The 14,337-nt window shown below is 38.3% G+C and overlaps 1 protein-coding gene across 1 annotated transcript in view; it reads left to right on the forward strand.

Annotated features, from left to right (window-relative positions):
* LMBRD1 (LMBR1 domain containing 1) overlaps nucleotides 1-14,337 on the forward strand; it is a 142,873-nt gene that overhangs the window by 82,128 nt on the left and 46,408 nt on the right. The window contains exons 11-14 of the mRNA XM_072142187.1: nucleotides 343-445; nucleotides 1,446-1,550; nucleotides 8,377-8,526; nucleotides 11,198-11,261. Coding sequence (XP_071998288.1) covers nucleotides 343-445; nucleotides 1,446-1,550; nucleotides 8,377-8,526; nucleotides 11,198-11,261 — 422 coding nt within the window. The remainder of the gene's footprint in view (nucleotides 1-342; nucleotides 446-1,445; nucleotides 1,551-8,376; nucleotides 8,527-11,197; nucleotides 11,262-14,337) is intronic.

The following is a 14,337-nucleotide window of genomic DNA, read 5'->3' on the forward strand; positions in this document are numbered from 1 at the left end:
CTTTGATGTCTACAACAATGTGAAAGTAGAAGGAGCGGGTGACTGGTTCCTTCTGCCCTACTCCACCCGCTACTATCTTCTCTACATAAATGAAATGGTGAATTCCAGTTTAGAGCCAGTAGGGATCACATGATCAGATAGAGAAACTGGGATCTGCACAAAATTTACAGATATCACATTAGTAGGATAAAGTGTTTTTCATGTTATGCAGATGCCATAATTATGATATTGGCATAAAATCAGGGTGTTTTTATAATAACCACAGTGACTACATAACATTAGGTGTCTTTCTTTCTATTTATTTTTAATTTGGTTCATTTTTTTTTATTTTTTTTTAACTAGTCTCGACAAAGCTCTTCATTCTGCTGGTATCGATACCGGATTTGTTATTTTTGGAACAAACATTACAAACCCATTGAATATTTTACTTCCAATTCTGCAAAGGGTGAGTGTTCTGTTGTGGTGGTGTTTGGGAATAGTCATTGTGTATGCAGCTCATGTGCAGATTTATATGCAAAAGCTTAATATGGCTCAATGATTGGCACTTCATGTAAACCCTTCTACTAATCTAGTCCTGTAGTGCACAACTTCTTCTAAGCACTGTTAAGAAGGGTAAAATTGAATACACATACCATTTTACTTACTGAAACAAAATATACTCCCAGAATTTACATATTTTCAGAACAGTGCAAAAGAGGTGATGGAGGCAGCAAAGGGAATAGGATAAAGACATGGGATTTAGAGAGTATTTGGTTCTGCATATGTTTTCCACTGTAGGCTGAGCCTAGATTGCTCTGTAATTTCATTGTGATAAATTTTAAAGGGAACCCATCACCAGATTTGACGAATAATACTAATTTTTACTAATCCTTGTGACAAGTTCCCATAGCACTAAACTAACTTGTGCCCACTCTGTTTTTAGCTAAAACATTCATAGATCCTATCCCCAGAAAATAAAGTTTCTAAGCCTACCTGGCACCCTTCCTGAAGGAGCAGGGTCTTGAAAGAGTGTGTGCTATTCATGGAAGGCAATGTGTCACTCGCCTTATGTCTGCTCTTTCCCTCCCCCTCCTGCTGTCCAGAGCAGAGGATGACTCATCAGCCCAAGGGAGGCAGAAATAAGGTGAGAGACACACTGCCTTGAATAGGTAAGCTTGCAAACTTAATTTTCTGAGGATAGGAACTATGCATTTTTAGTATAGTGCTATGGGAACTTGTTATTAGGCTTAGTAGTGAATCTGGTGACATGGTCCCCTTTTAAGCAAGTTCGTAAAATGTAGAAATTGGCATTTGAAAAAAAAATCTAATAAGTTTAATACTTTTACTACAACTTTTGTACATTTCTAATGGACAGTAATTTCTCTGTAATGTTTGTCTGTATTTTGTATTGCTTTGGTATTAGTATTTCAAGGTTTATTTATATAATTTTGACTTTTTTCTTTTAGGTTTTTCCCCTTGATTATATCCTGATTACAGTTATTATAATGTATTTTTTCTTCACTTCAATGGCTGGCATCAGAAATATGGGTATATGGTTTTTCTGGATAAGGGTATGTGATTTCCTGTGATTATTTATTAACCGTTTTATATGTTTTAGTGCATATGTACTAAAATATCCTAAATTTATAAAGCTAATGAACATTTCTGCAATGGCAGGGCACAATCTAATAATCAGCATCATGTGGAATATACTCTCAGGGCAGCTATGACTAAGTTGAGATAAGGCTGACTTCTATGCTATATTGCAAATAACCCCAAACATTCCAAATAAGTGCCAGAAATATTTTAAAACAAGTGAGTGCCAGAATGCTTAATCTAAAAAGTATTTAACCCCTTAACGCTGAAGCCACTTTTCACCTTCCTGACACGGCCCATTTTTTAAAATCTGACATGTGTCTATTTAAGTGGTTATAACTTTGGAACGCTTTAACATATCCAGTTGATTTTGAGATTGTTTTTTCGTGACACATTGTACTTCATGTTGGTCGAGAAATTTAATCAATATGTTAAGTATTTATTTATGAAATAAATGGAAATTTGGCAAAAATTTTGAAAAAAACAATGTTTTCCAAATTCAAAATTTTCTACTTTTTGGAAAGTTGGTCATATCACTAAAATAACTTGATAACTAATATTTTCCACATGTCTGCTTTAACGTGGCATCATTTTTCAAACCTCTTTTCCTTTATTTAGGATGTTAGGAGGCTTATAACTTTAGGTGCAATTTTTCAGATTTTCACGAAAATCATCAAAACCTACTTTTGGAGGGTCAGTTTAGTTAGAAGTGACTTTATAAGGCCTACATGATAGAAAACCCCCACAAATGACACCATTTTAGAAACTACACCCCTCAAAATATTCATAACAACCTTTGGGAATTTTGTTAACCCTTTGAGCGTTTCATGAGGGTGAAAGATAAATGAAAGTGAAATTACAGAAATGTAATTTTATCTTACAATAGATTCATTGAACACTAAAATTTGCACCTTCACAATGGGTTAAAAAGGAAAATGCATTTTACCATGTTTAGGGCAATTCCTCCTGAGCATGCCGATACCCATTTTGTCACTGTACCCTGCTGTACGGGCACAGGGGGGCACTTGGAATGGAAAGAGCGTTGTTTCGTTTTTGCAGGGCAAATATGGCTGAAAAAGTTTTCATGTGTCAGGATGAATTTGGAGAGCCCTAATGGTACCAAAACAGAGGAAAGCCCCAACCAGAGACACCATTCTGGAAAGTACACCCCTTGGAGAGTTTAGCAACGTGTAATTTGTGTATTTGCCCAAACAGGTGTTTGATTCAATTAGGCCCCAAAAGGGAAAAAAGGTGAAAATGTTCTCAAAAAAGTCACTTTTACCCCAAATTTTTGTAAGCCACAAGGGATAAAAGATGAAACAACTCCCATAAATGTGTAAAACTATTTCTCCTAAGCACAGAACTGCACCACTTTTGCATATAAAGTGTTGTATGGGTACACAGTAGGGCTCAGAAGGGAAGGAGGGGCTTTGGCCTTTTAGAAGCCAGATTTGACAATCATCCATTACATGTGTCAGGATGCATTTGGAGAGCCCTAGTGGTACCAAAACAGAGGGGAACCCCAACAAATGTCACCATTTTGGAAAGTGCACCCTTTGGAGAATTTAGCAAGGTGTAATATGTGTATTTTCCCCCACAGGTGTTTGCTTCAATTAGGTCCCTAAAAGGAAAAAGATGAACATTTTCCCAAAAAAGTCACTTTTACGGCTAATTTTTGTATCCCATAAGGCATTAAAGATAAAATAACCCCAAAAAATGTGTACTAGCATTTCTCCCGAGTATAAAATTGCCCCACACATGCAAATAAAATGTTGTATGGGTACGCAGTGAAGCTCAGAAGGGAAAGAGGGGCGTTGGCCTTTTAGAAGCCAAATTTGACAAACATCCTTTACATGTGTCAAGATGCATTTAGAGAGCCGTAGTGGTACCAAAACAGAGGGGAACCCCAACAAGTGTCACCATTTTGGAAAGCACACCCCTTAGAGAATTTAGTAAGGTGTAATATGAGTATTTGTCCATATAGGTGTTTGATTTAATTAGGGCTTAAATAGGACAAAGGTGAACATTTTCTTATAAAGGTCATTTTACTCCTAATTTTTTATAGCCACAAGGGATAAAAAAAATGTAATAACCCCCCAAAATGTGTAAACCTATTTCTCTCGAGTGTAGAAGTACCTCACATGTGTATATAAAATGTTGTATGGGCGCACAGTAAAAGGGAAGGGGGATGTTTGCCTTTTAGAAGCCAAATTTGACAGAAATGTTTGACATGCATTTGGAGAACCCTAGTGATATAAAACAGATAAGAATCCGAAAAGTGACCCTAATTTTTGAACACACACCCCTTAGAGAATTTTGCAATGTGTAATATATGTATTTGACCCTACAGGTGAATGATCCAATTAGGCCCTAAACATTAAAAAGGTGAAAATTTTCCTATAAATGTCACTTTACTCCTAATTTTTGTAAGCCACAAGGGATAATATATTAAATAACCCCGAAAAAGGTGTAAAACTATTTCTCCCGAGTGTAGAAGTACCCCACATGTGCATATAAAATGCTTTATGGGCTCACAGTAGAGGAAAAGAGGGGTGTTTGTCTTTTAGAGGCCAAATTTGCAAGAAATCCTTAACATGTGTCAGGATACATTTGGAGAGCCGTAGTGGTACCAAAGCGGAGGAAAACCCGAAAAGGGACCCTAATTGTTCAATGTACACCCCTTGGGGAATTTAGCAAGGTGTAATATGTGGTGTAGTGTAATACACGTCGTGAAATGAGCATTTGAACATATAGGTGGTTTCCAAATATGATGTGCGATGGAGTCCAAGATGGAAATTGCAATTATTTCTGGAACGTTCAGTGCCCGTTATGTGGCGCCCCTTATGAAATAATGGAGGGGTATAGGGAGCAACGTGACCTACCAGTTGTTAAATTATTCATTTTACTGAATTCACAACAGGTTGGGCGTGAATTGTGAATGTGTTGCGTATAAGGAGGTAGAATAGACCAGGGGACCATCTAAACTTTTGTCACACTTGGAGTTGTCGCAGGTCTCTTAGTAGTATATAGTGTCCATCCTTAGTATATAGTGTCCATCCTTAGTATATAGTGTCCATCCTTAGTATATAGTGTCCATCCTAACTCCTCTTTTGGAACAAACTCTTTTCTGAGTCCTTCCTTTAGAAGCAGCAGAATTCACCGGGAAAATGCTGCCCTGACAAAATACAGGAACATCTAAACCAGAGGTACAGGGGCCCCGTCCTTCTTGTCCCAATATTAGTTTCCTAATATCTTCCTCTTGAAAACGGAGAAATGATACGGCAGGGCGTGCACATTGGAACAGCACATAAGAGTTGTACAGCATAATCTGTACAATGTGCACGGCCAGCGCTTTTGTACCATATCTTCGTTTTTCGTAGGGAAATTATCGCCAAGTGTTGCTCTTATTCACCCTAGCGATGCCCATTGTGACGAATATTGCTGCTTTTAGCTGGACCAAATCGACCAGCCAATAGCGGCAAACATGGACAGAGGGGGGCAACAAAACCCCTCTGAACCACAAGGCAAAATCGGTGGCTGTCAGGAACAGCCGCCACCCTGCCCCGATCACCGTGTCTACAGACATGGTGATCGGTATTACTGACGTCATAAGTAAATTCGCTGCTATTGGCTCGTCTGAATTGATGAGCCAATAGCAGCGATAATAAACTGGGGGTGTGTGGGGGGGACGTAACCCTTCTGGTCCATGGGGCAGGATGGATGGCTGTCAGGAACAGCCGCAGTCTTACCCCGATCACTGTGTCTGACCGGTGTTGGCAAGTCACTACCCGCCGCACCGTTCTATTACAACGCTCGTTGGGAATAGGCTGTACAATCTTTATTTTTTAAGCAATTTAGACAAATAAGGGCTTATTTTTTGCGAGACGCGATGCACTGTAAAAAAAAACTTTATTTTAGAGGGTGTTTAGCTTATCGAAGCAATTTTATTAACTTTTTTCGTGTGGAGGAAAATAAAATCATCAATTCTTGTTTTGGATTTTTAGCATTTTTTGGGGGGGTGTTCGCTGTAGCATAACAATAATATATTATCTTTATTCTACGGATCACTACGATTACGGTGATACCTCATTTATATAGTTTTATTTTTATTTGTCCAATTTTATTGAAGGAAAACTAGAATAGAAAAAATTGCATTTGTTTTAGTATTGCCATCTTTATAGTGGCATAACTATAGTATTTTTTGGTTGACGGAGCTGGTTGTGAGCTTATTTTTTGCGTGACAAGTTGTTCTTTTCAGTGGTATTATTTTGGCGCTTGTAACTTTTTCGGATCACTTTTTAGAACATTTTTTGTAAAGCAATTTGATAAAAAGTTTTAATTTTTGGCAAGTTTTTGGGTTTTTTTTTTTACCACGTTCACCTAGAGGGTCCAATTATGATTAGGATTTATTGTACAGATTGTTACGGACGCGGCGATACCAAATAAGTGGGGTTTTTTTGTGATTTAGTGTATTTTATACTTTATTACTTGTGTAAAGGGAAATGTGGTGTTTGGGGGGACTTTCACTTTCTTTTATTATTTATTTTTATTTTAAAAAACCTTTATTTATTGTTTTAACTTTTTTTTACAGTTAATGACATCTAAGCTTGAACAAGTGATCTTCTGATCACTTGTTCAAGCTATTTTACAGGTTACACAGTGCAATACAGATGTATTGCACTGTGTAATGTAAGACACTGAGCATGCTGCGCATGCCCAGTGTCTTACAGCCGGGTCCTGCCAGAAGGCAGGACCCGGCTTCCGGATGAAGATCTCGCAGCCCCGGGCACCGGCAGTCCCGGGGCTGCGATCGGAGCAGCGGACCCCCCCCAGTAAGCGCCGCGGGGGGGTCCGATTCCCCTGACATTACATTTAAATGCCTCTGACACGCCGCGGTCAGCGCGACCGCGGCGTGTTAGGGGTTAACACCCGCGATCGGAGAAATCTCCGATCGCGGGTGTTAGAGGCAGGTGTCGGCTATAATATATAGCCGACACCCGCAGCTTCTGGCGCCGGCTCCGTTCAGGAGCCGGCGCCAGAAGCTTGACGTAATAATACTGCATTTTGCGGGAACGCACCTCCCGCCATGCAGTACTATTACGTCAAATGTCGGGAAGGGGTTAAAGAAATCTTAGAGTTTTCCTGGTGCTAAACCCTGGCACCCCCTAGCAGTGTTTGAAGGTGTCCAGTGTAAGCTCCACATCTGTAAAATGCACTGGGCAACTGCTCCTTCAAGCAACCAATTGGTGTGGGTGGCAACACTGTAACCCCCCAATGTTACTAATAATGTTGAGCTACAGTATCCCGTTTTTTTTTTTTTAATTCTTGGACTAGAATTCTCTTTACTGTTGATGGTAAATGCCACATTACTGTAGAGTTTAGGTTTAGTTGTGACCGGCATTTGCCAAGATCGTGCCGTTGAGGGTAAAATGGGACAAGGTTTTCGAGTCTAGCATTCTTTAATCCTATAATACCAATTTATTTTATAATTACCCCTAAAAGGCAGTCTACCAACAGTTTTCACCATGCAGTGATGCAAACTGTGTTGGTAGCAGCACTGAAGAGCTGTGTAATCAATACTGTGAAACGTGCATTTATATTCCAATATTGTATCCAGGCTTGGACCAAAGGGGTTCATTTTTTATTGTGGGATCTGTGTGCTGAATACAGCACAACCAATCCCCCTGTTCTTAGTTATAGAAGTAGCGGGCTTCTAGTTTGATTTTACAGCAAACAGGAGGGGCTGGAGAGCAGTTTCAATGCAGAAACTCCAGAACACAGTTTGAGGGCACTCCACCGGTTAAAGTCCTGGAATATAATATTTTTTCATAATCCTACAGCTACTAACAACTGCTGCTGTCAACCTATAAGACTGACCACTGTCTTTTAATGGCAAGTGGTTCATGTTCTAACACTGCATCAATGTTTTTCTACTGCACAGATCACAGAAGTAGGTTGTTGTTGTTGGAGAGACAGGAGAAAAAGTGGTTTATTACATTGATTGCTGGAGTTTAGAACCTTGTACGGCTTTGGTTACTCCTCACCCCTATAAGTGTTTGTTCCCCTCCCCCTCTGGCACTTGGGCATCCTAGTTAGTGTAAAATAAAAAGTAAATGTCTCCTAGGATTTTTGATGACTTTATGAGGGCATTTTTATTAAAAAAAAAAAAAAAAAACTCATTCGTATCTAGTATACTGTACTATAAAAATGGACCTAAATAATGCCCTCCATCACTTACACAAAACATTGCCTTAATTCCCCCAGCAGTTCAAGACCTAAAAATATATAATATATAGAACTGGTTTTCCTATTGTGTTACTACACTGATATATATTATATATATCTATCCATTCTCTAACAGTCAGGTTTTTTTTTTCTACTTTTTATAAAAAAGTGTCTGCTGTTAAGCACCATAACTACGGAAAGTGAAAGATTATGCAAAATAACAACTTTATAATGCATTATTATTATGAAAGGCCCTTCACATGGCATCATGGTACCAGTGGAATTTAAAAATATATATAAATATATATCTATCTCAAATCAATTTAACAAAAATAAATAATTTTTTTTTTTTTTTTTTTTTTTGCAGCGTAGCATAATTTGGTAAATGGTAAAGTTAAAAATTAGCCACGAATGCATTTTTTAAAAATATATAATGTCAAAAGGGAGATGTTCGTACACATTCTGTCGCACTAAACAGCCGTGTTCATTTTAGCTCTAGGCAGAGAGCTGCAGAGAAGGTTAAATAATATACTTTCTGCTTTTAACATTGTTGAATTACGTGTGTCATGTTAACAGTTGTTCAAGATTAGAAGGGAACGAACAAGACCTCAAGCACTTCTCTTTCTCTGCATGATTCTCTTGTTGATCGTCCTTCACACTAGCTACATGATTTACAGCCTGGCACCACAATATGTCATGTATGGAAGCCAAAAATATCTAGTGGAGGTAAGATCTGCTTTTTAGTTTCAGAGCAATAATCTTAGTTATTCCAGTGGCATTTACTTACAGTGGACTGTTGAGCAAATTTTATGCTTGTGCTGTCACTTCTTACCCCTTCATGACAGTCTGACGTATATTTACCGTATGTTGGACGGTCGTGAAAAGGGTTATGTATGGAGAGGGCTCATGTACCGAACCTTCTCCTTATGCGTTGGGTGTCTATTGTATTGCACAGCTGAAACCATCTGGTTACTGCTGCGGTCGGCATCTGTTACATAAAGTACTTCCATCTTTTAAAGGAAACCTACCATTTCAAACGGTAGGGGTAAGCTGTAAATACTGAGCACCAGCTCAGGGTGAGCTGGAGCCGGTGCTTACTTTCGTTAGTTATTAACCGCAGAAGCTGCTTTGGCGCTGCGCGCGACCATGCGCGTGCAACGTCTTCGGCATTTCCTATGTAGGTGCGCGCACGGTCGTGCGCACGCAGCGCCGAAGCAGCTACAGCTAGAAACTTTAAAAAGTGTTAAAACCGCAATACAGTGGTTTATAACACTAACGAAAGTAAGCACCGGCTCACCCAGAGCTGGTGCTCGGTATTTACAGCTTACCCCTACCATTTGAAATGGTAGGTTTCCTTTAATGCAAAAGGCACCCTCCAACTGTAAAAGAAGGTGTGCAGAATGTTGTACCTACAAGGAATTAATATTGTTTTTGGAACTCTTTTACATTCTTTTATTTATGAGAATATGAGTTCTAAGTTCTATCACTAATATAAATCGCACACATGTTTTTATTGTGGTGGTGTTTATCATTCAAAACTGCAGGAACATTGTTCTCTGGGAACATGCTGTATGGATCGCGCTCAGCTCACTTTTGTATTTATTTATGTTTGTTATCTGTGGGTGTATTGCAGGTTTGTAGATTGATGCGTTCACATAGAGAACAAGAATAAAATAATTTCTATAGTGTAGACAACATATAATGACCCAGAGTGAACTGATAAATGGCAGACAAGCTATACAGCAGCGTTCACTCTTGGCATTTATTGTGTTATAAGGATTATTATTAACTTACTAAAGAGTTACTACCACAACTTCATGTAGCTCTAGACTCGAGCAGCTTTTTTTTTTTTTTTTTTAATTATTTTTTTAAGCGTTGTGTTTTTTTTAATTGATTTGAATTATTGTCTTCTTGCAAGACCCAGTTTCAGCCAAGCACTAGATGTTTGATTTTTGGTATAGATGTTTGAATACTTTGGTACCGGCATATAGATTATTTTGTGGTCAAATCAATGGGAGACATTTATCAATGTATTTTGGCATAGAAAAAGGCACAAATCGTTGTCAAAAGTTTTGCAAATTAAGTTTTTTGCCTGCCTTCTTCCAAAAATAGGGTAAGATAGGGGCAAGGAAAAGGCAGATTGTAAAAGCTTGCTGCATTTGACCAATCAACGCAAGTCCCCTACATGAGTCAATTATAGCAGGATGTGTGCCAAATTTATGATGAGACTTGCACCTGGTCATGAATTCTACACGCTATACTGGGCCAAAGGATTAACAGCAGTTGACTCTTACTTTCCCTCTTATATCTTATGAAAGTCGTAATAAAATTTTGCTTTGTGTTAAAAAATATTTAAAATCAACACTTCATCACATTCCATTGGCCTATTGACAGCTTTTAAAGCTCCTATTTAGGTTTTTTCTCCATGACCTAAGGATTTAGTTCAGTTTTTAGACCTCTTCACTCACAGCCTGTCACTGACTGATCTAGAATTTAGCATCTTTGTGTTCTTCTTGGTAAATTTTGCGTCACCAATGAGTATTTCTATCAATAGTTAGTTGGTAGCAGTCATCACCCTAGGCTAGAATCACAACAACGTGTGCTCACCCGGCTGTAGCCAGCGTTTAAGAGGAGGAGGAAGTGCTGCTTTCTCCTCCCCTCTACATAGGAAATGGCTGAAAACACAGAACATACTCTACTACTACTCTACTCCACTGTACCGTTGCCATAGGCGTCTCTGGGGATGTATATCCGGCCCCACACGGCCTTAATTTGTATACTTTATATTAAGGAGCAAATCTGAAGGATCTTGAGGGGGTTAAAAACCTATAATATTTGTTAACCATGGACCTTTTCCACAAAGTTTGCAATTAGTATCAGTATAGTAAGGATCTGATTTGATTGCCAGCAGAATAAGGATTGTTATGCAAGATTTAATCTCGTGTATGAGATGCTGTCAGTGAAGACCTTTTAGGTAAACCTTTCTAGGTTTCCTATGCTAGACTTCTAAGTGTCCTATCAGTCTGAATACACGTAAGGCAGAGAGCCTGGAGCTTTTACTCACAAGAAGCCTGCTTAAAAGAAATCATCCTTCTGTCTGTAAATGAGGGTAAATGACAGTCTATGACTCCAGGCTGTGTGATATAAATGAGGCTATAAGGATCTGGCAGGTAAATATTGCCCCTCTTCAGAAAATAACTTGCTTGGAGCCTGTGTCTGGATACTACCGTATATATATATATATATATATATATATATATATATTCTGGTCCTTTATCTGTCTAAATGTATTTAGGTTATTTAACAAGTTGTGTATGTTGAAGAGGTTTAAAGCTGGGATTGTTGACCTTTTGTGTTTTTCTGTAAGGCTTTTTTACTTGTACGTTTGCAATTTCAGGGCTCTACTATTAGGAACTCATCCAAGATGATCTCTGTAAACTGTGATGCTAATGCCCCTGATGGTAAGTGTTTATTTGTTTATATATGTTTTTTATATGTGTGTATATAATATATATATATAATATATATAATATATATATTATTAGTCTATTTGGCGACGGCACAGTCCTACGCCTCCATTCCCCCCAGGACTACTGTATTGTACTAGTACCGTGATTACTGTACAAGACCATTGTCCTTTTGGACCATGATGCTTAAATTGAGCAGTCTAGAAAATTCTATATATGTCATGGGCTAAATAAACTACATGCACCTGAAATATCCATAACTTACTTCGCACTGGCATCAGGACTTATTACAAAAATCTCTTAATTCCCAAACATTATAAAAGCTACATAGCAGTGGAATAAAGGTTTGTATCCAGGTAGTCAGTTGAAGCTGGAATGTCTTTACTTTTAACTTGTTACTGTGGGGTTTCAGTTAGGCCATTGTCCTCTTCAGTGTGTTCACATCTTCGCTTCCTTTAGGCACAGTTGTATTGTTTTAGGCTGCCCTCGTTTGACTCTTGATGAAATGTGTACTAATTGATAACAAAATTTCTGTTCATCCGGTTATAAATTCCTAACCTTCTCGGAGGTACAGTTTGTGCATTAATCTGCTCCTTGCGCAGATCTTTATTACAAAACCTGCAATGCCAAGACAATAAAAAAAAGAATTTATAGAAAGTGAGGTGCAGGTAATTTCTCCGAGGCCTGACATTGCAGAATGCAAATTCATGGTGAATTCAGAGATGAAGGTATAAAACATAGTTGCAGGTGTATATCTATCTATGAGGAAATTAACATTTTTGTAACTTAATGCCCTTTGTGGGATATTTTGATGGGGCAATGACTGCAGCTTAAAAGTGTTGAGCTAACATTATGAACCCTTGTGAACAAATCTAGATGTTCCAGGCCCATCAAAATTGATTACTGATATGATTTAAATACTGTATATGAAGCTAAAAGATAGACAATGATGTGGTGGGTCATCTTCTTCCCTTTTCCAGTTCAGTGTCAATTCCCTCTTCACAGAACTTTGATCTGACCGGAGCTCACAATTCATCTTTAGGTCTTCTGTTTCGATGTCCAAGACTTCTTTTAACTAATAAATGTATTCCGTACAAAGACATCAATAGAAATAAGACTTCATTCAGACACAAAACCGCTGTAATTCCTTTCTCCTCAAATCCCCTCCGTAGCTCAGCTTGCTATACAGAAAAGATATGCGGACATAGTGTAGACGGTTTAAACTGATATAAAACTTTTATTTTTGGTTCTATTAACATAAAATAGAATAAAAATGTGCATACAATAAATCATGAGGATGCCACGTCATTTTCTGAGCATGGCATGGCATGTCTCATTTCTATTGATGTGTTTGGTCGGAATACATTTATCAGTTAAAAAAAAGTCTTGGATATCAAAACCGAAGACCTAAAGATGAATTGTGAGCTCCGGTCAGATTTAATTTTTAAACATTGTATATTGGATGACTGTTGGATCCATCCAGGACTGTTCTTTGTAGCTCTGGTTTTAGACGGTGCAACATCTTAAATTGTTTTATGTCTTCACAGAACTTGTATACAGGTTGTGATACACACCAACTTAAAAGATATTTCCCTCTACAAAGGTGTGTAACTATAAGTTATACACTACTGTATATAGGGAAAAGTGTGGAACAGTTCTCTTGATTAATGAATTCATGGATTTCTTAAAATTCCTTGGCGGAGGTTTATAAATCCAGACCACAGCCAGTGAAACAATAGCGTATATTAAAGAGCTCTAAGATTTTGAGTGTAGTTTTGTAAAAGTATATTTAACTACTGCCTGATTACATTGTTCCAGCTGGAATGTTTTTATGAGACAGAATAATGCTATAGGATTGTTTTTCACATTTTGGTCTAGGCCCCTAGTGAACGAAAGCCCTATATCAGTGGTTGCGAACCTATGGCACGGGTGCCAGTGGTGGCACTCAGAGCCCACTATATGGGCACCCAGGCCATCACCCCAGGGAAGGGTTCGCCAGACAGGACTCAACTTCTTGCAGTCCCAGGCAGCCCAGGACCCTAAAAGGAAACTACAATGATAATCCAAACTACTTCTCCTTCTTTCTATCATACTGGTGTCCTCAGGTGCCTATACAATTTAAACATGTGGCACAGCAGAGAGTAATAAGTTACTGCTTACATTGGCGCATTGGCACTTTGCAAAAAAATTTGGGTTTTGGCTGTAGTTTGGGCACTCGATGTAAAAAAGGTTTGCCATCACTGCCCTATATTCTGAGTGGAATCCAGGCAGATGCCACTGAATACATAGGGCACGCTGGTCAAAATTATGACCTGGTTTTAATGGAGGAGACGGAAAATGTGTCAAGTACTGCTGTGTGAATGTAGACTTAGAAAGTGCTGCTCAATCTCCCTACATAAAGTCCTCAGTGCTGCATCTGTGTGTCGGAGTGACTGAGACTTAAGAACAAGAATGTACATCGGCGACATTATAGCAGCTAGTCTATACCATGTTTAAAGCTCAGGAAAATGTTATGTTCTCAAGTACTTTCCCCCAGCCATCTTGTTTATTAAAGTTATCCTGCAGCTCTAAAGGAACATTTAAACATTTTTAACAGCCTTAATGAATTGTGCAGATTCTCCCTCTGTATAGCATAATCAAATACACATCCTTTTAAGTTTTAAGAAAAGTGTGCTTGAAATTCATTATGTAACACTGTTTGTTGTGGCTTGGCAAATACTAATCAGCCTATTAGGATGCCCAGTGTGATTTGCAAGGATCATATTGCAATGTGACTTGATTGCCAAATTTGTAATTACAGGTGATTGCATAGGCGCAATGTGTTTTCCATTTCATTCCATGACAATATCTCATCTAATCATGCTCTACAGAGTTCCATGTACAAAAACCAAACTAATACAAATTTATGCCAAATATACTTTATTGATCTAATAAATATAAAAACATATAAAAGATTAAAGGAAAGATATCCACGGTGAAAACCAGACTGACACAGGAAAATCCAAATATACTCCCACAAATAACTAATGTGGGAGGTATTATACACTCACCGCCCACTTTATTAGGTACA

This window comes from Engystomops pustulosus, chromosome 3 (assembly GCF_040894005.1).
Source record: "Engystomops pustulosus chromosome 3, aEngPut4.maternal, whole genome shotgun sequence".
Taxonomy (NCBI): domain Eukaryota; kingdom Metazoa; phylum Chordata; class Amphibia; order Anura; family Leptodactylidae; genus Engystomops; species Engystomops pustulosus.